Source organism: Ammospiza nelsoni, chromosome 5, assembly GCF_027579445.1.
Source record: "Ammospiza nelsoni isolate bAmmNel1 chromosome 5, bAmmNel1.pri, whole genome shotgun sequence".
Lineage (NCBI taxonomy): Eukaryota > Metazoa > Chordata > Aves > Passeriformes > Passerellidae > Ammospiza > Ammospiza nelsoni.
The window spans coordinates 70,556,598-70,580,702 of NC_080637.1; the positions used below are offsets into that span (position 1 = coordinate 70,556,598).

Consider the following 24,105-nt stretch of genomic DNA (forward strand, 5'->3'; position numbering starts at 1 on the left):
CAACAACACACCTGTCTGTTTTCTGCTTATGAAGTTGTGGGGTTTTTTTGTTTTTGTTTTTTTTTTTCCCCTAAGGGAAGGTTTTTCCTAAGTAGGAAAATCTCCTTTCTCAGTTACTTCTGGAGTAATAAAGCTCCTGGTCTTTAGTTCACATTGCTCAGATTTTTCTCCCATAACTGCCAACTATCCTCCTCAGCCTGTTGTGTTGAAGCAAGAGAAATTAAAAATGTGAACGTGTAGTTCAAAGTCTCTCCCTCGCCAAATGTGGATTACTCAATCCACATTTTGACAGAAAATGATTACAGCCATCATTTTATTCTTTTGGAGAAACTTTATTGTTTCTTTCAGAAAGAATAAATGAAAGATGATCACTGAATACATATGCTGTGACCTCACTGGCTGCAGGAGGAGAAATGCAATTAGAAAGTCAGATAAATTGATAGGAAGGATATCAGACCAAGCTCTGAAGGAGGGCAGGATTTGAGCATATTCAGTATTCTGCATTGAATGGGTAGTCCTTGTGAGTTTTGCCCCTGCAGGGAATAGAAGACTTCATTTTAGTCATGATTTTCCTTTCTTGTTTTGCTTAAAGAAGCCACTAAGGTGGGATCTGAACTCTGAAATTGAAGGCTGGATTCAGTCCAGAATTGTTTTCCTCTATAGCATGTCTTTTTTGTGCACTTGGAACATCCCAATTACTTCATCATTCAGGCTCTTTGCATTCTAGGCAGTATTTAGATATAAAATCTCTGTGTATATAGTATTCTTAGCATAGAGGTTTGGAGAAGAATACTGAATGCTACCACTTACATGCTCATTGTATAGACTCTCCAGTTTCTGTTAAAGCTGAAAATAGTTGCCATCTCCTCTTTGGTCAGTTTGAAGTCAAACACCTGAAAAGAGAAACAGCTGGGAATCACCTCTTTGAGCAAACCAGAGAGGTGGTAAGCTCACAGAGGCTGTAAGCAAAATCCACAAAATTAAAGAGCAAGTCTGCAAGGGAGGGTAGCTGGTTAGAAGAGTTGACTGCTTCATGAGAAAGGCATCTCTGTATCACCAAGAATGCATTGGTAGAGGGAATAGAAAAATTCATCCAAAGTTGAAAGTTACACATGCCAGCTGCTGCAGGGCACTTGGCAGGCTCTTGCACCTGCCACTTGTGAGAGATGCATCTTTCTGTCCTGTTCCACAGGCACATCTACAAGATTGCCATATTTCACCTAATCTGTCTAGGCTTTTTGAAATCCCAGTGACCAGCTGCAGCCAAAAACCATTGAATTAACAATAGAGCAGCATGGGTTGTGAACACCACAGCTGTTTTCTTAACACTGCTTGCTCTACATAAGCCTTTTGTGGCTTATGTACATAGACATAAGACACATATACAAGACATCACATAAAGTGACTGTTAGAATTATCAGCATACTAAAAAAAGACTTGGTTCATTCCTGCTCTCCAATTGTAACCTTTAGTTTAGCCCTTAGGAGAGTGTGTAAGCAGACAAAAAGCCTGGTGTTCTTGCCTGAGCAGGGAAGAATGATAAAGGATCTTTTCCCTTGCTTGCAGGGAGAAGCCAAGCCATCCCTGAGGGGCAGCCCCTGCTCACTCCTGATCCCTCACCTGGAAGTTCTCTGCAATGCGCTGTGGGGTGACAGATTTGGGAATCACAATCACATTTCTCTGGATCTGGAAGCGAAGGAGAACCTGCAAAAAGAGACAACTGAATCATTCCTCTTGCTCTGGAGGAAATAGAGCCTGTTCCAATAGCTGTAATCCCTGTTTCCAATCATTCCTGTCCCTGCAGCCCTGGTTGCCCTTCCTGAGGAGCAGAGAGGGAAGTGGTGGAGCCTCACATGAAAGGGCTCCTTTCCCATCCAGGTTTGGGCCAGTCAAGCCTTCCAGCTCTCCCAGACTTCCATCAAGATTTCATTCTCTGCAAGAGGACTTCAGATGAAGACTGAAACGTTGCAGCACTTGAAGATGGGTCAAGAAAATGTTTCATGATGACACTTCAAGAGCACACTTAGGCAGTGTACATTGCCACACAGAAAACAGAACCTGCACTGCTGCCTCTTACCACAGGTGATGGGGAAGAAAGAGCCAGCCTGTCCTCTACATTGTCATTAGCTGTCCTGTGTTACAGGAAGGGGTACCCACAGTCTGTGTCGTTCAAAGTCTCTCCCTTGCTAAATGTGGATTACCCAATCCACATTTTGACAGAAAATGATTACAGCCCCATTTTATTCTTTTGGAGAAACTTGACTGTTTCTTTCAGAAAGAATAAACAGAAGATGATTACTGAATACATATGCTGTGACTTCACAGGCTGCAGGAGGAGAAATGCAATAAGAAAGTCAGATAAATTGATGGGAAGAATATCAGACCAAGCTCTGAAGGAGGGCAGGATATGAACATCTGGCATCCATGTACCTGGGCTGTGGATTTGTTGTGCTTGGCTGCAATCTCTTTGATCTTGGGGTCATCCAGAAGGGAAGGATCCTCTGGCTTAGCCCTACACAGTGGAGAGATAACACCCAAAGTCTGTTTTGAGAACAATGGCTAATAGTACACTCACTGTCTCAGTGCTGCAAGCATTACCCATGCCAGCTCCCTCACCAATTGCCAAGCAGCCTTACCATGGTCTGTCAGGAGAGCCCAGGGGGCTGTAGGCTGTCACAGCAATCCCTTTGGACTGGCAGTAGCTCACCAGCTTCTCCTGGGTAAGGTATGGGTTGCATTCAATCTGCCAGCAGAAGAGTAGAGATTGATGGAATCCAGCTGTACCTCACTGCAGGGATTATCCCCTAATGATAATAATCCCCTTAAAGGCTGCTCTTTGTCCTCATGGGCCACTCTTTGCAAAGTGTTATCAGCTCTAGAGTTCTACAGTGACATTTCTTGTATGTCTGGGTCTTTGTTCTGCATTTCATAAGGCTCACCTCTGGGTTCTTTGGCATGTTCTGAGGTCCTTCTCAGATTTCTAAGCAGTAGCTTAGCAAATATTGAAGACCCCAATGCCCTGTATATTCAGCAATAATGTGGAGTGGGATGAGAAGGACATGCTGCATCTGCTCTGTTCTCCCACCCATCTGTTCTAGACATCAAAGCTCCCTTTCTCAGGAATTGGTGCCCCTTTGTCATGTGCCATAGGAAGGAAAAAGATGGGGTTTTTTTTTCCCTTTCAGCATGCTCTTTTTTTGTAACTACATGCAGAGGAAGAACTGGCAGGCTCTGGAGACTGAGGGAACTCAGTACTCTTAGTGAATATGCAAAAAGTTCTGAATTCAGAACTGTAAGAGTTGTCCGAGTCTGTCCAAGCCCCTTTGAAGGGATAAACTTCTGCAGCTCCTACATACAAAGAGGCAGTGGCTGCTGTATGCAGACAAAGACTAGGTGATTTATATATATGTGTGTGTGTGTGTGTGTGTGTGTGTGTGTGTGTGTGTGTGTTTAAAAACACTTTATTTTTTTATTTTACATAAATCAGGGTAGATACCAGGAAGCCACTAGTGTGTCAGTAAATGCTGCTTCTGTATAGAAGTTAAAACTGACCTCCCTTTCCAACTGGGTGACTGAATTGTGGATTCTTACATGACAAAAACCACATGATAATTGTGTGAACAATCTTCTATTAATAACAGATTGATGCCATTACTAATAACAGAACAATTACTTTAAGAAGTTCTGGTGTAATCTGTGTACCACAACTTCATTCCCTATCAGAACACAGATCTACAACATCTTTATGAGTACTCAGAAATAATCACAGGCCGTAATTGTGCTGTGTCTGCTTTGTTCTTCCTCTTTGCATCTCCTCATGCAAATTACAAACTGTAATTGGATCTTTATAATCCCACAAAACCTGCGGTCACTCTGCAGCTCACCTGGACATTTGCAGGCTTGTGCTTCAGTCCTGGCTTGTTCAAGACCCTTTCAATCTGCTCGTGGTTGAAGTTGGAGACTCCAATGGCTTTTACCAGGCCAGCATCCACCAGCTCCTCCATGGCCTGGCAGAAAGGGGAGCACAGTCAGCACCAGTGTACAAGACAGACCCTGAAGGAAGTATTAACGATATTATTATAGCCTTGTATATGATTATATACAAGGCCATGAAGGAATTATTCCTTGTGTGGCTTCATTTCCCTTCATGGGCAAGGAAAGACAACTGTTTGGAGCTGCCAAGATTGTCTCTTGGGGAAGAGTGACCTCTGGTGTATTTGTGCCATGTCTTCCATCTCACCCAAACCAAGGGCTCCTTTCTTGAGATGGCAGAAATTCACTCTCAGTTATTTTCACATGGGAAATAAGGATGATCAATGATGTGTTCTTGAGCCAGCACCAGAGGGCTGTTGTGCAGGCTGTGGGTATGATCACAACTAATTTATTTCAGTAGAATGTATTTGAGCAATTTAAGAACAGTGGAGAGGACAGTTCTGTTATGGTCAAGCAGTCTGGCTTGCAGATTCACTAAAGATTATCAACTTGATTGAATATGTATGTTTTAAAAAAGCTGCATTGTATATGGTGCAATAAATACAGAAGAACTTTGTGGCTGCTGAAGGCAATGAAAACATGGAAAAGGCTGCCAGCAACAGAAAACACGATTTCCCACCCTGGCTGAACTCACCTCCCATGTATCTAGAAAATCTGTGTTGCTGGGTATAGCCATGCCTTTGTCATCTGCAGGAAACAGCTCTTCTCCCGCCTGTCAGTAAAAAAAATAAAAAATATTTAAACACTCTTTTTATTAGTTAAATATCAACTTAATACCAAGACAACTGAAGACCATGATGGCTTTAGCTACTAGTACAGAAAATATTAATATGTGTCTACATTGTTCCTGGCAATTTTACCAGCAATCACTCCTAGTAGGAATTATGCAGAATCATTCCTACTAAGAATGTCAAGTGTATCTCCCAGACCAAGCAAAATAGTGACTCACTAAAACACATACAGATAAACAATTGACTAATTTATTGTGGAACAAAAAAGCTTCCTGTAATCATCTACTATTCCTTTAAGAGAGAACTGGGGTAGGTTTTTTTTTGAAGGATCTGTTAAGGTCCCAGGAACATTTAAGTCAGGTTTAAGCTGAGCCACATCTACTGAAGAAGGTTTTATGTAAACACACAGGTGGCCTGTGAGGGGAGCCTCAGCTTAAGCTGGTGGCAAATCAGAACACCCCAGATGTACAAACTCAGAAATAGAACCCCACATCTGCACATTGCTTCACATCCAGTGTGCAGCTGTCAGAGTATTTTGCCATGTCAGAGTATTATGACACTTTTATTCAAGCTCTTTGTTCCCATAAAACTAACCATGACAGCTTTGCATGTGTGACAAACACCTGACAAGCTCAAAAGCAACAGAGAGGATGGAGGTCTTAACCTGTCTGCAGCAGAAAGAAAAAGCCAAGACTAGACACAGACTGAGATATCAGATCCTTTGAAGTACATGAAGGATGAGATGTATTTCATGTACTTCTGACATGGATGTCAGAAAGTCTCACCTTTTGAAATCCAAAGTCTGTGGAACAACTTTAAGGCTCCTACAGGAAAGGTCAGATCAATCTGTGCATATTAAGAACTCAGTGATTAAAGAAAGAAATGGAAGACAGAAGCATTCTCTTGTTCTGTGATTCTGTAACACGCAGAGGAAAGAATTTCTGTCAGGGAAAGAATTTCTGTCAGGCAGCAAAGTACATCCTTCCTTCCCTCAAAGCAGGAAAGGATGATTTAGCCCCAAGTTAAGCAGCATGAGTCAGTCTTGCAGCCGGAGGCCTGACCTTGGGGGCTGCCTCTGCCTCTGTGTTATCAGGAGGGCAGAGGACGCTGTGCAGGCAGCTCTGGGGCAGGGCCGGCACAGCAGGGCAGGGTGGGCAGCTCTGGGGCAGAGATCAGGGCACAGCAGGGCAGGGTGGGCAGCTCTGGGGCAGGGCTGGCACAGCAGGGCAGGGTGGGCAGCTCTGGGGCAGAGATCAGGGCACAGCAGGGCAGGGTGGGCAGCTCTGGGGCAGAGATCAGGGCACAGCAGGGCAGGGTGGGCAGCTCTGGGGCAGAGATCAGGGCACAGCAGGGCAGGGTGGGCAGCTCTGGGGCAGGGCTGGCACAGCAGGGCAGGGTGGGCAGCTCTGGGGCAGGGCTGGCACAGCAGGGCAGGGTGGGCAGCTCTGGGGCAGAGATCAGGGCACAGCAGGGCAGGGTGAGCAGCTCTGGGGCAGGGCTGGCACAGCAGGGCAGGGTGGGCAGCCCTGGGGCAGAGATCAGGGCACAGCAGGGCAGGGTGGGCAGCTCTGGGGCAGGGCTGGCACAGCAGGCACAGGCTCTTTCTGGAGCAGCAGTGGTGCTGCAAGTGCTCCTGGCTCTGCTGAGGAGCTCTCCCAGGACAGAAAACCCAGGGCCCTGCTGCTACTGTACCTTGAACCCCAGAGGCCAGTGCATGAGGTAGAGATCCAGGTAATCCAATTTCAGGTCAGCAAGAGTCTTCTGGCAGGCTCCCTTCACCAGATTCTTCTCATGAAAAGTGGACCACAACTGGAGAAAAAAACAAAGCAGACTCTGAGCTCCTGGTTAATGCTCTTTCCTGAAGGAAAGAAAGCTAGCACACTTTCTGGGACCATTTCTGCTTAATATGGTTTTTGAACAGTCCCATGAAAATGGAGAATGTGGAACACATCTTAAATAACACTCTATAAAATACAGTGACAAAAAAAAAAAAAAAAAAAAAAAAAAAAGATTTTACCAAGTATGGGCCTGAACTATTCTCCTAATTACTCCACCCTACAGCACACAGCCTTTCCCCACTACTCTGAATTTCCCCCTATGCATATATTGTCACAAAGCTTTCCCCTGAATCCTAGGTCACCTTACCTTGCTGACAACGAAGAGATCTTCTCTTTTCACAACCCCTTCCTTGATTTTCTGCTGGATCCCTTCCCCAATCTCACTCTCATTCTGGTACACGTAGGCACAGTCGAAGTGGCGGTACCCGGCATCGATGGCAGCCATCACTGCAGCTTTTACCTGCCCAGCTGCAGACTGCAAAAAGAAGGTCAAGAAGATCCCAAATCAAAGCATACAGGCCATTTCTTAGTTATCTAGCAAGTAAAGAAACATACAATTCAAGTAAAATTTTTCCATGCCATGTTCTTAAAGCACTCATCATCTTAAAGATGCAGGCTGCTATAGGAATGTGCTCTTTGTTGACAAAGTGACAAAACTATCTTTTGTCCCTTCAAAAAGGAAAGAAGTTCAGAAGTTGGTTTTTTTTTTTCTTCAATTAAGTGAAAAAGCCACTTCATAGACCTAGGGGACTTCACCTCAAACTTAAGGATAGCTAATTGGACAGAAGCCAAAAAGTCCTGCTTGGGCAATTTACTAGAAAAAGAAGAAAGAAACTAATGGCTTTTGTGAGGTGTTTTACCAGGAGCAAGAACCTCTTGCACTTGGCTCAGTTTGTTATTTATTTTGCCTTTTATTAATCTTTTTTGTTTCCAACACTGCAACAGAAGCTATCTTGCTGATTTTATGTTTCTATTAAGTAGAGTTTTTCCATGCCATGTTCTTAAAGCATTCATCATCTCACAAATGCAGAGTTTGAAGCCAGCCTCCAGCCATTTAGCCATAAGTCCAGTCCCAAGCAGGCTCAGCCAACAGCCAGGTGGAGCTGAGCTCCCAGCACTGCCAGAGATGGACCAGGGAAAACCAAGTTTTGTGCCAGGAGCTCTGCAGTGCCCCTTGCTCAATGCTCCTCACTTCCCAGTGCTGTGTCTAGGAAGAGAAACAGCCAAATGGCCCAGCTGGGAGAATTTTAGTTCTGTGGGGAGGGCAGTGGTCTACACCTTAGTCATCCACATCACTTTGGAGTGTTACACTGTGCTCTAGCCCAGCTTGTCCTGGGGCACATCCCACCTGTAATTGGAACCTTATGTCAGCTTCTTCCTTCAGAGACAGAGGAGGTGTGCAATTCTGTGTGTTTCTGTACCCTGCAAGGGCGTGTAAGAGCTGTGCACAAGGAAATGTTGGCATATCTTGTTCACACAAATCCAGCAATGTTTGTTTCTAGGCATTGTACAGATCAGTGGTTTTGTAGCCATCGTAACAACGGTGCAAACCTCTTTGTCAGAACTTGCTCAAAACGCATGAATGGTCTTCTAAAGCCACCGGGTGATTCCCGGGGACCTCGCCCAGATTGCACAGCACGGGAGCAGCAGGGAGGGGCTCCAGTGCAGTGGCACGGGAAGGGGCAGGGAGAGGGGCCCGGGGAGTCTGGTCAGGATAGCAGGGGATGGATGGAGGGATGGAGGGGATCCGCGCATCCCTGGCGGCTACGGGAGGGACGGAGCCGCCGCCTCTCCCAGGCTGGGGACACCCAAGCGCCACCTCTCCCCCGCGCATGAGGGGACGGCAGGGACGGAGGGCACGGCAGGGAACGCGGCTTGGAAAGCAGAGCCGGGGCTGTGCCTGCGGGGACCACCGGAGGGACAGGGCATCCCCGGCAGCATCCGGGGCGGGAGGTTGGGGATGGCACCGGGGACGTGTCACCGAGCCGAGCTGTCCCCGCTCCCTGCCCACCCCCGAGCGCTCCGGACCCTCCCGGGGAGATGGCACCGGGCGCGGAGCCCGCCCCTCTGATAGCGGCCGCTGTCCCCGTTACCTTCCATGTGCCCAGCCCCACGAGGGGCATCCTGGCCCCGGTGCAGAGCTGCAGGGAGGTGGCCATGGCTCCAGCCGGGAATGCTGCCCGGTAGTACCGCCCGCCGAGCCTTTAAGGACGGCAGAGCCGTGCCCGCCCCGTCCCGGGCCCCGCCCGCCCGCCCGGGACAGCCGCAGCCCTGCGGCCCGAGGGACACCGGGCCGGGCTGGGCCGGGCCAGCGCTGCTTCTCCCCGAGCCCCCGCAGCTGCAGGGCGGGCTCTGGGCTCCCTCCGAAGGCGGGATGATGCTCTGGGCAGCATCTGAGCATTAACAGGTACCAGTTCCACCAGGCACCCTCTGCCTCTGTGCTGCACCAGACATCTGCTCAACACTGCTGATCTGCCCCAGTCTCTGTTACTCTGGGCTTTTAACAGCCAGACAGCAGCACTGGCTACCAACCAAATCAGTGCAGAGATTTCCAGCAGTTTCAGGTGTTGGTCTCCTGTTGCTTGTTAACCCACAGTCCATGCTAAGGCTTGTGTGGTGGGGTTCGATGGTCTCCAGGATGAGGGAAGAGGGAGAATCTTGACTCCATGTTTCAGAAGGCTGATTTATTATTTTATGATAGAAATTATATTAAAAATGTTGTACTAACACTATACTAAAGAAAGGAGACATCAGAAGGCTAGAAAGGAATGATAATAAAAAACCCGTGACAGCTCACAGCCTCAAGAGAGCTGGCTGTGATTGGTCATTAATTAAAAACAATCCACACAAGACCAATCAAAGATGCACCTGTTGGTAAACCATCTCCAGACCACATCGCACAGCCAGCAGATAATTATTGTTTACATTTCTTTTCTGAGGCTTCTCAGCTTCTCAGGAGAAAAATCCTAGCAAAAGGATTTTCATAAAATATGTCAGTGATAGGCTTGTCCTGCTCAACTGTTCTTTTCAGCATTGCTGTGTCAATGCTTGTTATACCAAATTATTCAACTTTTGATCAAGACAAGGTCTCAATGCTCTTGTGACATAACTGAAAATTGAATAGGGATGATTATTCCCAATTACATTGTTAATGCAAGCTTCTTGGTTTGTTAATTTTAACATAAGAATAGAACTTCCAAACCAGCAGTAGTTCAAATATTTTTTATTTTGGTCAAGAATGAAATTGAACATCAATCTCTATACAGTTTCAGCCTGTAAAAAAGGGACTGAAATAAGGCCCAGTATGAGTTGTTATTCCTCTATAAGTCTGGACACTTCTCCCATTCATTCTTATTTCCCAGAAAGCTTTGGGCTGTACTCTAGAAGTTAATTTTGTCTTTTACCTTCAGTCAGTGATTATGTGATTATTCAGGATGGATTTTTCTCCTGCACTTACATATCCTTAACCCTTCAGCCTTAAATGGTGCTGATGCAAGACAGCAGATAAAAATCAGTTGTTAGTTCCCTTATCTGTTTTCTCCTTTGCTATTACAGCCATGCAGAGACACTCATGTAATGAGAATTATCACAGCCCACATTCTGCTCTTCAGAACAATTGTACAATTCCCTTCCACCAAAGAAGAAACTCCAAAGTCACTGAACACATATCCTGTGCCTTTGCTGGGAGGAGGGATACAGTGTGTCAGCTACATAGTGCACAGTTTGAGGCAATGGTAGAAGCTCATTAGACCCTGGGGCCTGAGAGAGGCCAGGAAAAAAACCATCTTCAGTACTCTGCATTGAAAGGGTACTCCTTAAGGTTTTTGCACCTGGAGGAAATCAAAGAGGAAGGATTACTCAAGGCTAAAATAATTGCTATATAGAACAACAGTGGGTGTACAGAGGAGCCTTCAAAGGAGGCTCTGAACTGAGTAACTGCAGAGTAAACTTAAAGAGACTTAATAGTATAGAAACAGCCTACAGGACCAACAAGTTCCAGACTTGTTTTGTAATTCAGGCACTGAACAGTGGTGGGACCAAGTTACTTTTTAGATACAGAATTAAAATTCACACTGCTTACAGACAGCAGCAGTTTCTGTGGCCTTGCAGCCAAGACTTCCTGTCTTGGTGCACATTCTGCAAGCAGCTGCGCTCTGTACTGCACAACAGATGGTCATTCCCCACCACAACCACCTGGGTAACAGCCGACATCAATTTACAATACCCCACAGAAAAAAATTACCCAAAGTTTAAAACTGCCTAGTGCTCGCTTGTCCCATATGGACACAGCCAAAGTTACCAACTAGAACTCTCATTTTGGAATTCTAGGCATATAAAGTTTCCTGGAGAATGGATTCACAATGAACACACAGCATGACTTACACTTGCCTCTCAGTCAACACAGTGGAAGTATAACAATAAATGCTTCATGCCCAAAATTATTTCAGATTTCAAAATATACCCAATTCAACAGCTACACCAGTTCCTGTGAGATCAGGATAAAGATCATTGAAAATATAAGAGTTTGAAGGACACAAACTGTCACTTACGTGACCATTGCACAGATCCTCCAGTTTTTGTTTAAGCTAAGAAGGGTGGCCATCTCCTCTTTAGTCAGTTCAAAGTCAAACACCTAAAAAGAGAAAACCAGCTGGATTTTACTTATTTGAACAAATCAAATCAGAAGCAAGATTCACGAGATTAAAGAACAAGTTCGTATCAGAAAGGATGCTGGGTACAAATGATGGATTCATGAACACAGAAAGGAAAAGAAATACTTTTGGATTTTCTAGACTCTACTGGCAGAGGGAAGAAACAGAAGAAAAGGAGACACCATGTAAGGTGCCTGATGGAAACAGTGTGCTGATAAAACTAATAGCTCTGGCTATTCTTCACTGTAGTTTTCACTGTAGCCTGTAGACTTCCAGACAGACAGAAAGAGCCCAGCCCTCTTGCTGCAGGATGCCATGACAAGGGTGATAAAGGATCCAAGCCATCCCTGAGGGCAGCCCCTGCTCACTCCTGATCCCTCACCTGGAAGTTCTCCACAATGCGCTGTGGGGTGACAGATTTGGGAATGGCAATCACATTTCTCTGGATCTGGAAGCGAAGGAGAACCTGCAAGGACAGACAACTGAATCACTGCTCCTGTTCCAACAGCTGCTTTCCTCGAGATATCCCCATTTCTGTGGAGCTGCATTTCAAACCATCCCTGGCCCTGGAAGTGGTGGAAGCCCCCTGGAAGGTCTCCTTTCCATTCTGGCTTTGGGCCAGTCAATTCCTTTCCTTAGCACCCAGAAGTTTGGCACTACATGCAAGGTTTTCATTTCTTCAAAACAACTTGAGAAATGATAACTGAAGATGAGTCAAGAGTTTTTTCTTGACTGATGGCCAGAGTTAGTAGTAGCATATCTTGCAGGCCACAGAATGTCCAGCCTGCACTGCTTGTTAACAAGACAAAAAAGCAGCATTATTCACAGGTAACACCACAGAGGTTGTTCCCTCTCTTCAGACAGGTTTTCAAATTTCTCTGTTACAGGACGGGGTATCCACTGTCTGGCACCTACCCACCTGTGCTGGGGTTTTGTTGTGCTTGACTGCAATCTCCTTGATCTTGGGGTCATCCAGAAGGGAAGGTGCGTCTGGCTTAGAACTAGACAAAGTGGGGGAGAAAAGGATGAAACAACACAGAATAACTTCAGAGAGATTCTATCTAGCCCCATGAATAAAAAAAGAAAAAATTTATACACCTGCACCATTACTCAGTTAGTCATAAATCACATGAACCCACTTGGAAATTACCCATCAGGACGTCCAAGGGGACAGTATGCTGTCACAGTGATCCCATTGGAGTGGCAGTAGTCAATCAGCTTCTCCTGGGAAAGGTATGGATGAGACTCAATCTGCCAACACAGAAGCATAGACTTAGAGCTGCAAAACTACTGTAGTTTTCCCTTGCTCCAGAGGTTTTTCTGAATCCTAATTTCCTAATTATAGGTTGCCTTCACCTCACCCTGCAGGTGGCCTATATGACAATACAAGATTGTAATTGTAGTACAAGCTCTGTCTACTTTGTTCTCCCTTTTCCTACCTCCTCATTCAACTGTAATTGGACCTTTATAATCCCTGAGAAGTATTGCCCTGCAGTCACTCTGCAGCTCACCTGATTATTTGCAGGTTTGTGTTTCAGTCCTGGCTTGTTCAAGATTCTTTCAATCTGCTCACGGTTGAAATTGGAGATTCCAATGGCTTTTACCAGGCCAGCATCCACCAGCTCCTCCATGGCCTGGCAGAAAGGGGAGCACAGTCAGCATGCAGTGGGTTAAGACATGACTGAACACATTTTTCCTGACATGCTCTGTTTGTTTTCATGGGAAGAAATGTTTAAATTTTTAAACAATTTTTTAAATGAACATTTTTTTAAACCACATTTTTAAAACCGTGTATTTCCGTGAGTTCTTTCCAATTAATTCTGCATCCATGGCTGAACATTCTGCAGCTGCTGAAGCCAACAGCACTGCTGAGCACAGGAGATGTGACTTTTCCACTTGAGATGAACTCACCTCCCACGTCTGCAGGATATCTGTGTTGCTGGGGACAGCCATGCCTTTGTCATCTGCAGGGAACAGATCCTCTCCTGCCTGTCAGTGACACAGAAAGGGCTTGAAAATCTCTTGACAAATCCACTTGAGTGCTCACAACCACAACATCCTAAACTTCTAGAGCAAGAGTGCTGGTCCTTGTCTACACCCAGTCATTCCTTCTGAGAAGCGCAAGGAATTTAAAGCATTTTTGCCAGTGGCCATTCCCAGCAGAACAGGTTTTTCTGCTGGACCCCTGGAAGTGATGGCTCATCCAAACACCCACACGGAACAAACCAGTCAGAGCTGCAGCCTCCAGGCTCACACGTGCTCCCTTCAGGGGCTGCTCTTTAGTTCCCACTTAGCAAGAACTGCTTTTGTTCTTTTTCCAGGAGGGCATCAACACTTTGGTCTACACAACACCAGATCTACTGAAAAGAGTTATTGTGTGCACTAACAGTTCTTCCATAACAACACTCAGTGCAAAGCAACCAACACTAGAAAAGTTGGAAGAGGCTCTGTGTACAAGTTATGAAAAGATGCCAAGATTGAACTGTGTTTAGCAGCTGTTTGCTGCTGTCACCATGAGGCAGTTTAATTTTCATGGCTCTGTTCATATAAAGTTAAAATAAAGCATGCAAAAAAGATGAGCATCTCAAAGGCAACAGGTAGAATGGGGAGGGATCAGACTGAGAGGATAGAAAGGCTGTGACTAGAAATATTCAAACTCAGACATCAACTCCTTCACTCAGACATCAACTCCTAAACACTCTCACAGAAATTTCACCTTTTAAATTCCTGTCTCAGTGGAACAACACTAAAGCTTCTCAATCTGTACTGCATTAAGGACTTGGTGATTAAAGAGAGAGATGGAAAACAGCAATGCTTTCTTTTGCTCTCTGATTCTGTAGCACACGAAGGAAAACTGCAGAGAAGCAGCAAAAAGCAATCCTGTTCTCACAAGGGGTGATTTTTAGATTAACACACATTGGATTTGCAAGAGAAAAGGAAAGCAACTTGTCTTATGCTTGGAGCTGGGAGAGCTGTTTCTAGGTTCTCTGGTTTTCAGGCCATCATTCCCAGGATCAAAAGGGTACGAAAACAACTGCTTCTGGAGCAAAAGCCTGAGTCACACAGGATCAAGAGGAGCACCAGAGCAGTGCTGGCACAAATAACAGACATGTAATTACCAGCCAGAACAATTGCTGGGCTGTTAAGCCAGGCAAAAGAAACGAAGTTAAGGGCATTGCTGCTACTGTACCTTGAAGCCAAAAGGCCAGTGGACAAGGTAGAGATCCAGGTAAGCCAGCTTCAGGTCTGCAAGAGTCTTCTGGCAGGCTCCCTTCACCAGAGGCTTCTCATGGAAGGTGCACCACAGCTGGAGAGAAAAACAGGGCAGATGTGAGCTCCTGGGGGAAAGCTCCACAGTGCTCTCCTGCACAGCACAGCAATGCTCCCTGTTCTTGGGAATGAGCTGTGCAATGAGGCCTGCCCAGTGCTCTTCACACGCAGCGAGCCTGGGCTGTGTGGCAGCGCAGGAAACAAGAGAAGGGTATCAAGAATTAACTCATTTACTTTACAAACTTTTCCAGTGCTACGGCGTTTAACTGTGTTAAATGTTAGATGTTCCTAGCACAGGTAAAACCAGTGTGTCCATAATCCATGACCATCTGATCCATACCTTACTGACCACGAACAGATCCTCTCGTTTCACAGCACCTTCCTTGATTTTCTGCTGGATGCCCTCCCCGACTTCCTTCTCGTTCTGGTACACATAGGCACAGTCGAAGTGGCGGTACCCGGCATCGATGGCAGCCATCACCGCAGCTGTCACCTTCCCTGGGGGGGACTGGACGGAAAAAAGGGGAGGACAGGTCTCGCTGAGGGATTCTCAGGCGCTGCCCCGTCCCGCAGCGCGGTGCCCGCCTCACCTTCCATGTGCCGAGCCCCATGAGGGGAGCGCTGGCCCCGGCGCCGAGCCGCACGTACCCCGCCATGGCCGCCATGTTTACCCCGCGCCCGCAGCCAATCAGCGGCGCCGCCCAGCGCGAGCCCGCCGCGCCAGCCAATCAGCAGCGGAGCCGGCAGCTAATGGAGCCCGCTGGGCGGCCATGGGGGATGTAGTGAGGGTGGAGCCCGTGTGGGAGGGAGCCCGTGCGGGAGGGAATCCTGGCGTTCCCCAGGGAGAAGGGTGAAATTCCTTACGGAAGGATAAAGGCTGAGCGCAGGGGTGTCCCTGCAGGGATCAGGTCCTGCAGCGCTCTGTCCCTGTGTCCGTGTTTATCCTCCTCGTGCCATGTCCCCGGGTGTTCTGACGCTCGCTCGGTTCCCTGAGAGTGACACCAACATGGCACAAACATTTTCACTCAAGGGTGTTTGCGACTCATTTCGGAAATGATAAGTACAAATCAGTTCCTTTTAAACGCTTTTCCTTTAAGGGAAAGTGTGTTTTAATGTGTTTTCAAAACTCCTGAAGAACGCTGAGTTTACAGCGAATATCACAAGGATCGCATTGTCCCTGTGCCTTAGGGAAGTGCAGACCGTATTTCAGAAGGAAACATACAAGTGTACAAATAAACGGTAGGCGGCCTTTTAATTTCACTTTAGAAACTGACTTTGCAATTTTGGAGAGGCAAAATATGCTATATGGATTGGTTGTTGAAAGTGCAATGAAAAAGAAATTAATTTATCAACAGGATTCTCCGAGTTCTCCATAATATCCCGTCAGGGCTGCTTAGGAGGCCTTTCTGTTTGCTTGTGCTTGGGGAATTCCCTCAGGTACAAACATAAATCTAAAATATATATTGTTTTCTTTGGATGCCTCTCCCACCCAAGATTTTTCTGCTTCATTTAACTGAAGGCCGACAAGATAATTAGTTTTAATTAAATGTTCCCCCGGGTTTCTAGCAGCGCTGTCAGCTGTCCTCTGCAGGATGTGGTGTTGCAGTTTAACCACACAGGAGAGCAGGGCTGAGAAATGCAATTTGTCCTTCGCTCACTTCATTCTGTGAACCGATGTTCTCCTGTGAAGGCTGGTGCTTGTTTTTCCCAAGGCATGCTGTGAGATTCACCTTGGTGTTTTAAGGTTTTAAGAGAGGATTTTGGGCAGAAGGTTTTGTGTTTTGCTTTGTTTGCCTTGCCCAGACCATGCCAATCCCCAGGAGGTGACACTGTGTCTGTCCTAAAGGTGTGGCTGGGGCTGTGAGATGATGGCAGGGCCTTTGAAAATAGAGTATATGTTGGAACAGAATGTTTACATTGCTAAATAATGTGCATTGGTTCAACTTCCAGATGCTTGTTAAGGCAGGAATAAAACAGGGGGGTAGAGATTCAATCTGATTTCAAGACATTTGCCTCTTTCTTGCATTGAGTCCAGATCAAGCCAGGAGCATCCTCTGAGATCTCACCAATCTCTCTGTCTTCTCAAGGGTTTTTTTGCAAGATCTGCGATAATTCTTGTATTTGTCTGTTAAAAACAGGACTGTGGCTGGTGAGAGGGGGATAAGGTGGGTGCTGAGGGATGGCAGGGGAAAATGCTGAGTGTCCCAGGCAGGATCTGTGTCCCCACAGTGCAGCCCACCTCTGTGCATCTCTGGGTGCGAGGGTTTTGGGTTTCTCCTACAGTAGACAGAAAACTTTCCACCAATTAAGTTTTTGCATTTTAAAGTTAATTTTATTTAAAATGCATGACACCTTTGATGAAATTGTGGATCTGTGGGGTGTGTTTGTCAACATCTGGTTTCTGCTGATGCAAGACTGAAGGCAACCAGTGAATAGTGGTGCTGTAGAAAATACTCTTTCCTTCTTCCAAAAGCCCTAAATGTTGTGGGATAAACATCCTATGTCTTCCCTGGCAGATGGCACCAGAGGTCTGGTAAAGGCCACGTTACAAGCACCTTCAGTATTCTGCATGGAAAGGGTATTCCTTGAGATTTTTGGACCTGAAAGACATGAAAGTGACAATGTTATTTTCACCCATGATCTAAATGTGATGTGGAGTTACAGCAAGAATAGGTGGAGATACATGTTCTCCTTTCTCTAATACACACAGAGATGAGTTAAACATCCCATTTTTTTTGTAATTCAAGAGAGTTTCTTGAAAACTAAGAATTAAAAATTACAATGTAATTTGGTTTAAATTTTGGTTTGATTTTTTTAAATTAAAAAAATGTTGATTGTTAAAAATTTTTTGTATTTTGGTTTAAGTTTTGATTTTTTTTTAAGAATGAAAATATTAAGCCCTCTCCTGAAAATGTGATTTTTTTTTGGGACAAACCAAAACCAGTTGGAGTTTGAGTTGGTATAATTAAAAAAAAATCAATTTCACGTTACCTAGAAGGTGTGACACAAAATTCCTTGTAAAGAATATTCAGAATTTAAGATTTAGAAGAAAACAAGCAGCATCACTTACACGTTCATTTCACAGATCCTCCAGTTTCTGTTGAAGGACAGAATAGTTTCCATCTCCTCTTTAGTCAGTTCAAAGTCAAACACCTAATTAGAGATACAAGTGGAAATCACTTCTTTGAACAAACCTAAGAGAAACACAAGAGCAGCTCCACACTGCTCCATTTTCACACATGGACCACTGAATTATGAAAAACAACTTGTTTTATGGACAAAAGGGATTATTTTATGAACATTACTGATTCTAGATAAGTTTCTGGCATGTTCTTGTGTGGGGATTCCAAGCAAGCTGTGACCGTGATATTTTCTGAAAAATCCCTTCACCAGGATTTCTTCTCCTGGAAAGATGAGAAGCCTCAGCTTCTGCATGTTTTACTACTCTGGAATGTGATTTGGAGATTGTTTATCCAAACATGTGAATTGTTTTTAATTCATGACCAATCCCAGTCCAGCTGTGTCGGAACCTGAGGAGTCAGTCATAGGTTTTTATTATTCATTCCTGTTAAACCTTCTGATGTATCCTTCTCTTTCTTTAGTATAGTTTTAGTATAGCATTCTTTAATATAATATATATCACAAAATAATAAATCAGCCTTCTGAGACATGGAGTCAGATTCATCTCTTCCCTCGTCCTGGGGACCCTCACAAACACCACACGCATCCATCCACAAGCCATGGATCAGGGAATGCTATCATGCAAAGATTGCTGATTAAATTCTCAAGAAGTAGGCCTGGTTTAACACTCAGTGAAGTATATCAAGCAGGAAGAAGCCCAGCCCTCTTGCTGCAGGATGCCATGACAAGGGTGATAAAGGATCCAAACCATCCCTGAGGGCAGCTCCTGCTCACTCCTGATCCCTCACCTGGAAGTTCTCCACAATGCGCTGTGGGGTGACAGATTTGGGAATCACAATCACATTTCTCTGGATCTGGAAGCGAAGGAGAACCTGCAAGGACAGACAACTGAATCACTGCTCCTGTTCCAACAGCTGCTTTCCTTGAGATATCCCCACTTCTGCAGAGCTGCATTTCAAACCATCCCTGGCCCTGCAGTCCAGGTTGCACTGCCTGGAGAGCAAAGAGGGAAGGGGTGAAGCCTCACAGGAAACCTCCCTTCCCATCCAGGTGTGGGGCACTCCATTCCTTCTGTTTGGGATTTTAGCAGTCTGTGCAAGGTTTACATTCTCTGCAAGAGGACTTGAGAGGGGTGTGGTATTGACATGCCCTCTGAACAGAGAGAAGCTGTGAGAGAAGCAGGGAAAAGAATTGAAAACAATTCTTACCTCATTTACTACTCCTGTGTTTGTACTCATGTAGAATGTGTTCTAGAGATTGTTTACCCACAGTGATTACTTGATTAGATTGTAGTAGATTTTTTTAATGTTAATTAGTGTATCAAGTCCAAGCTGTCAGGAGACAGTCAGGAGTTTTCTTTAGTATTCTTAAATATTCTTTGTAGTATTAATATATTATATATTATATATTATATATTATATATTATATATTATATATTATATATATATATAACATATATCATATATAATATATACTATATAATATATATTATATATAGTGTGGTAATATAATATAATATAATATAATTTTAATGAAAGGAGTGTTCAGCATTCCAAAGCCTTAAAGTCAGATACCAATAATTTCCTGCCTCGGTGGTCACCTGTGACTACTATAGAGGGGAAGTGACATCTGAAGGTGGTGAAGAATCTTTTTGATGGCCAAAGAGTTAATAGTGTGTCCTGGAGGTAATACAATAAAAAAAAAATCTGCATTGTTATGGAAAAATGAGAGGAGTGCCACAATTCCTGGGGAAGGGACAGAGACACTTTCTGGAGCTCTGTTGTCCTGCATTGGGAAGGAGTACCCACCTGTGCTGGGGTTTTGTTGTGCTTGGCTGCAATCTCTTTGATCTTGGGGTCATCCAGAACGGAAGGATCCCCAGGCTTAGCCCTACACAGAGGAAACAAATCAGTGGCCAGAAACCTCCACAGAAAGATCCAGCACAGCAACAGAGGTCTGTGTTTAAATAAGAAGTGAGTGGTGTATGTGTAGTCTCAGGGCTTCAGTCATAACCCCCAGCACCTCCCTGGCAGATTGCAAAGCAAATTTACCATGGTCTGTCAGGAGAGCCAAGGGGACAGTATGCAGTCACAGCCAGCCCTTTGGACTGACAGTACTTGATCAGCTTCTCCTGGGTGAGGTATGGATGAGATTCAATCTGCCAACACAAAAACAAAGAGTCTGACAGTGGCAGAACTGCTGCAGTATTGTTGTGCTCCATAAATTATCTCCTGGTCCAATTAGAGTCTGCTTTTCCCCCCTAATTTGACCTTATCCTTGCATGATGATACCCATCCTCGTTATTAAGCTGCCTATTTTGATACAAAGGGCTTATACAGTTTTTGCTGGAGGGGTTTTACAAAGCTCATCTCTGGGTTCTTTATTATTCCAGAAAGGCTGTTTTCAGGGAACTTCTCCAGCATCCTTAAACAGTGGTTGAACAAGGTGATAAAAAAAATAGGAGTGTCCAAGTGGTGTACTCTGAAATGTCCATAGAGAGGGATTTAAAGTACATGCTGTATCTTCTCTGTTCACCCTTTTCCCATCTCCTCATTCCACTGTGGGATCTTTACAATCCCACAAATCCAGTCACCTGCAGTCACTCTGCAGCTCACCTGGACATTTGCAGGCTTGTGCTTCAGTCCTGGCTTGTTCAAGATTCTTTCAATCTGCTCATGGTTGAAGTTGCAGAATCCAATGGCTTTTACCAGGCCAGCATCCACCAGCTCTTCCATGGCCTAAAACAGCAAAATCATCATCCAATGTGCAAGGCAGCTCGTGATGATGTTCTTCCTAACGTGACTTGTTTCCCACCATGAGCAGCACAAAGTTAGAAATTGCAAAGTTCTCTGAGGGAAAAGCAGGTGTTGGCACATGAATGCCATCTCACCCAAGCCCAAATGCTCGTTCCCTGAGTGTGAAGAAATTCACACTGAGTTGCACGAGGAGAAGAATGATGATACTTGGTAATCCACTGTTGTGCAAGCTTTGGAGGGCTGTCCCACACATTATAGGCCAGATCTCAACCTAAAATGTCTTTATTTCTGTGAAATTTGTTTGAGCAACTCAAGAAAGGCCCAAGAGCAGTGGTGAAAACAATTGTACAGTTGTTATTGTTCCACAGTGAACTTTTGCTAGCTTCAGTCTGGTGTGCAGCTCCACTGGAAGTGCTTGTGCAGCTCCAGTCAAGTAAGAGCTCAGAGAATAGGGATAACCAGGGAAGGATTGAGCATGCCCATTACGAAAAGCTGTTCTGTGCTGCCTTATGTTCCTTCCAGGCAATTTTGTGTGAACAAGACAACAGATCTGTGACTGTTGAAGGTAATGGGAGCATGGCAAAGACTGATGAGGACAGAGGGCGTCCCTCTTCTGCTGTGGCTGAACTTACCTCCCACGTCTGTAGAAGATCACTGTTGCTGGGTATGGCCATGCCTTTGTCATCTTTGGGAAACAATTCCTCTCCCGCCTGTTAGAGAGAGAGAGAAGGCTTGAAATAATCTCTGCTGAGACATTAGCTGTGTGAAATCACCCAACAGGGATGTAAGGAGCTAAAGCTAATATTGCATTAAAAAATCAAATAACTCTCACCATAACTTAACTAGTTCTTCAGTCACTTCTTAGTTCATACATTTTTGTCATCTATTATCCCAATAAAGACAGGTGTTTCTGCTGGACCCTCTCAAGTGATGATTCAGAAAGTGCATGCAGGGAAGTGGTTAACTTATAGAACCATGTTCTGAAGTCTTACATGAGTTCACTCCATGTATTGTTCAAATAACAGTTTCTTTAGGTGTTTTTAAAAAGCTCTGTGGAGGATTGACTTTGGCCCTGTGAACACATTTATACTGGAGTGCATCTGCTGACACAGGTCCCATGAGGAGGCTCACTATTGAAATTGCTGTATTAGAAAGTTTATAACAGCCTGTGACTAGACAGTATAGCCAAAGTATTTTGAAATATTGGAATTATCTAAATGGCACAATATTGTGCAGTTTCACTTGACAACTTTGTCCATGTAAGGCTGACTAAAACAATATTGGAGGAATGGAGTTGAGCTCAAAAGCATAAGGGAGAATAGAGATTTTGACAGGTATCTTTTTGAAATCCAAAGTCTGTGAAACAACGCTAAGGCTCCTACAGGCAAGGTCAGCTCAATCTGTACTGTATTAACAATTTGGTGATAAAAGAGAGAAATGGGAAATGGAAGTGTTTACTTGCACTGTGTGATTCTGCAACCTGCAGGGGAAAGAATTCAGGCATCAAAATGCACGCCTCTGTAAAGGAAAGGGAAGGGAAAGAGGCACAGCTTTTGCTTGCAGCCAGAGGCCTGACCTTGTGTCTGGGGCTGCCTCTGTGTTATCAGGAGGGCAGAGGACGCTGTGCAGCACTGGGGCAGAGATCAGGGGCACAGCAGGCACAGGCTCTTTCTGGAGCAGTGCTCCTGGCTCTGCTGAGGAGCTCTCCCAGGAATTCTCTCTGGAATCTCTCTGGATTTCAAAAGGACCTGCTGCTACTGTACCTTGTAGCCAAAGGGCCAGTGGATGAGGTAGAGATCCAGGTAATCCAACTTCAGCTTGGCAAGACTCTTCTGGCAGGCTCCCTTCACCAGAGGCTTCTCATGAAAGGTGCACCACAGCTGGAGACAAAAAGGGCAGGTGTGAGCTCCTGGTTAATGCTCTGGGTGCTCTCCTGCACAGCTCAGGAATGCTCCCTGTTCTTTGGAAGGTGGTGTGACATGAGGCCAGCCTAGTGCTTGTCAGATGTGGCAGGCTCTGGGCTGGGCCTGGCCTGGCCTGTGGCTCTGGGGGCAGTGTCAGTGCCAGTCTCTGGTTCCATGAGCTCACCCATCATTTGTGCTACCCCTTTTCTCAGGGTGTGCCTTGGCTGTAGGGGGCTTCCAGAGGCAGTGCTGTACCTGAGTGTTGTTCTTGAGCATGCACAGAGCTCTGCACTGCATGTAGCAGGCAAAGCCAAGAAGGTACAGGACAAGTCACAAAGAGTGGTTGCCACCAACCTTAGGTAAGAATTAACTCCAGATTCCAGCTAAGTAGTCTGATTTTTGTAATAGGAAAGAAAACCCCCCAACTCCACCTTCCCCAGGACATGTGCTGAGCTGATTACAGTGTCCCAAGGTGCCCAGAACACTTCCTCCCATGTCAGGGACGCCCCTGTGGGAGTGCTCTGAGCCCAAGTGCTGGAACAAGCAGCAGGCAGTGACAGCCTGTGTGCTCTGCTGTGCTTTAGCATCAGCAGGGTGTGATCAGCAAACTGCTAATGACACTGAGGGCTCTCTGACCTCTGCATCACTACCTTGCTTGGGGCTACCTCGTCCCTCTGCCTTTTCCTGCTTCCCTTCTTTTGCAAGAATCAGTCCATCCCCCAGGACTGCTGGGTCACAGCAGGGTGCAGACACAGTGTATCCTTCCTAACTCTCCGTGCAGGATGGGTGGAGCTGTAAGCTTGTGTCAGGAGCGACCTGAACGCTGTTCTGATTTGCTTTATCCTACCGCATCAAGTTTGTCTCCATTACTTACCTTCCTGCTAGGAAAATACTCCACACAAAGCATTCCCTCAGCTGTGCTCCAGGATCATTGGATCCTTACCTTGCTGACAACAAAGAGATCTTCTCTTTTCACAACCCCTTCCTTGATTTTCTGCTGGATCCCTTCCCCAATCTCACTCTCGTTCAGGTAGGCGTAGGCACAGTCGAAGTGGCGGTACCCGGCATCGATGGCAGCCATCACTGCAGCTTTTACCTGCCCAGCTGCAGACTGGAAAAATGCATAAATATTAAGAATCTCAAAACAGTGCTTGTAAAACATCTGTATTCTAGCAAAATAAAACCATGTTAAGGAAAGAAATCCCCCCCCCCCCCCCAATCCATGTTGGTGGGTTGTTTTTTTCCCTTTACATAAACACTATTTCTTGCAGTGATAAACATGGACTCCAGGGTTGGAAATCAACCTGCAGCCATTTATCTGTAGCTCCACTCCAACTCACTCTCAGCCCAAGAGCCAGGCAGAGCAGAGCCCCAGGCAGCAGGACAGCTCTCCAGAGCTGGGCCAGGGGCACTGCAGCTTTTTGGGAGCTCTGCAGTGCAGCTGCTTTACTCTCTCTTACCTTCCAGGTGCCCAGCCCCACGAGGGGCATCTTGGCAGAGGTGTTCAGCTGCACATGGGCTGCCATGGTCCTGCACTCCCTCCTGGCTGCCTCACCACAGCTGCCTCTTGCCTGTCTGGTTTGACAGTGGCCACTGGCCAGGGCAGGGGACAATGCTGGGCTGTCACTGGTGCCCTGGGTCCTCCCATATCCAGCAAACAAGGCTGTGGCTTTTCCCCTGCACACCCAGCTCACAAAGGTTAATGTGAAAGCTGAAATCAATTAAAAATTGACAAGGTGATTTACTTGGGGCGTGGCAGCAGCGCGCCCTGCGGACCTTTACCTTATCAAAAGATAAGGCTTGAGGGCAGGTGTGTCCTG

The 24,105-nt window shown here is 45.7% G+C and overlaps 3 protein-coding genes across 3 annotated transcripts; all 3 read right to left on the reverse strand.

Moving 5' to 3' along the window:
• Positions 1-311: 311 nt before the first annotated feature.
• On the reverse strand, positions 312-8,746 carry LOC132073150 (aldo-keto reductase family 1 member B1-like). The gene is made up of 10 exons (XM_059471950.1): positions 8,656-8,746; positions 6,870-7,037; positions 6,417-6,533; positions 4,628-4,705; positions 3,885-4,007; positions 2,637-2,743; positions 2,431-2,512; positions 1,621-1,704; positions 811-893; positions 312-533 (listed from the first exon to the last, which is right to left on the reverse strand). The coding sequence occupies exons 1-10, from the start codon at positions 8,719-8,721 to the stop codon at positions 491-493; spliced, it is 951 nt and encodes a 316-aa protein (XP_059327933.1). The 5' UTR covers positions 8,722-8,746; the 3' UTR covers positions 312-490.
• A 1,023-nt stretch (positions 8,747-9,769) lies between these two features.
• On the reverse strand, positions 9,770-15,154 carry LOC132073149 (aldo-keto reductase family 1 member B1-like). Its single transcript, XM_059471949.1, has 10 exons — positions 15,075-15,154; positions 14,825-14,992; positions 14,405-14,521; positions 13,126-13,203; positions 12,726-12,848; positions 12,365-12,465; positions 12,134-12,215; positions 11,597-11,680; positions 11,113-11,195; positions 9,770-10,392 (listed from the first exon to the last, which is right to left on the reverse strand). Exons 1-10 carry the CDS (start codon positions 15,147-15,149, stop codon positions 10,350-10,352), a joined length of 954 nt encoding a protein of 317 aa, XP_059327932.1. The 5' UTR covers positions 15,150-15,154; the 3' UTR covers positions 9,770-10,349.
• A 1,679-nt stretch (positions 15,155-16,833) lies between these two features.
• On the reverse strand, positions 16,834-23,844 carry LOC132073075 (aldo-keto reductase family 1 member B7-like). The gene is made up of 10 exons (XM_059471785.1): positions 23,746-23,844; positions 23,229-23,396; positions 22,145-22,261; positions 21,014-21,091; positions 20,241-20,363; positions 19,677-19,783; positions 19,434-19,515; positions 18,414-18,497; positions 17,555-17,637; positions 16,834-17,084 (listed from the first exon to the last, which is right to left on the reverse strand). The coding sequence occupies exons 1-10, from the start codon at positions 23,809-23,811 to the stop codon at positions 17,042-17,044; spliced, it is 951 nt and encodes a 316-aa protein (XP_059327768.1). The 5' UTR covers positions 23,812-23,844; the 3' UTR covers positions 16,834-17,041.
• Positions 23,845-24,105: the final 261 nt, after the last annotated feature.

Excerpts from the sequence above, each read along its gene's own strand:
- LOC132073075 (XM_059471785.1), bottom strand. The coding sequence starts at position 23,811 with ATGGCAGCCCATGTGCAGCTGAACACCTCTGCCAAGATGCCCCTCGTG. Across the intron at positions 22,262-23,228 it reads ATCTCTTTGTTGTCAGCAAG|CTGTGGTGCACCTTTCATGA; the intron begins GTAAGGATCCAA and ends TTTTGTCTCCAG. Across the intron at positions 17,085-17,554 it reads AGGATCTGTGAAATGAACGT|GTCCAAAAATCTCAAGGAAT; the intron begins GTAAGTGATGCT and ends CATGTCTTTCAG.
- LOC132073149 (XM_059471949.1), bottom strand. The coding sequence starts at position 15,149 with ATGGCGGCCATGGCGGGGTACGTGCGGCTCGGCGCCGGGGCCAGCGCT. Across the intron at positions 14,522-14,824 it reads ATCTGTTCGTGGTCAGTAAG|CTGTGGTGCACCTTCCATGA; the intron begins GTATGGATCAGA and ends TTTTCTCTCCAG. Across the intron at positions 11,196-11,596 it reads GCATTGTGGAGAACTTCCAG|GTGTTTGACTTTGAACTGAC; the intron begins GTGAGGGATCAG and ends TTCTCTTTTTAG.
- LOC132073150 (XM_059471950.1), bottom strand. The coding sequence starts at position 8,721 with ATGGCCACCTCCCTGCAGCTCTGCACCGGGGCCAGGATGCCCCTCGTG. Across the intron at positions 2,513-2,636 it reads GGCTCTCCTGACAGACCATG|GGCTAAGCCAGAGGATCCTT; the intron begins GTAAGGCTGCTT and ends TCCACTGTGTAG. Across the intron at positions 1,705-2,430 it reads ACAACAAATCCACAGCCCAG|GTTCTCCTTCGCTTCCAGAT; the intron begins GTACATGGATGC and ends CTCTTTTTGCAG.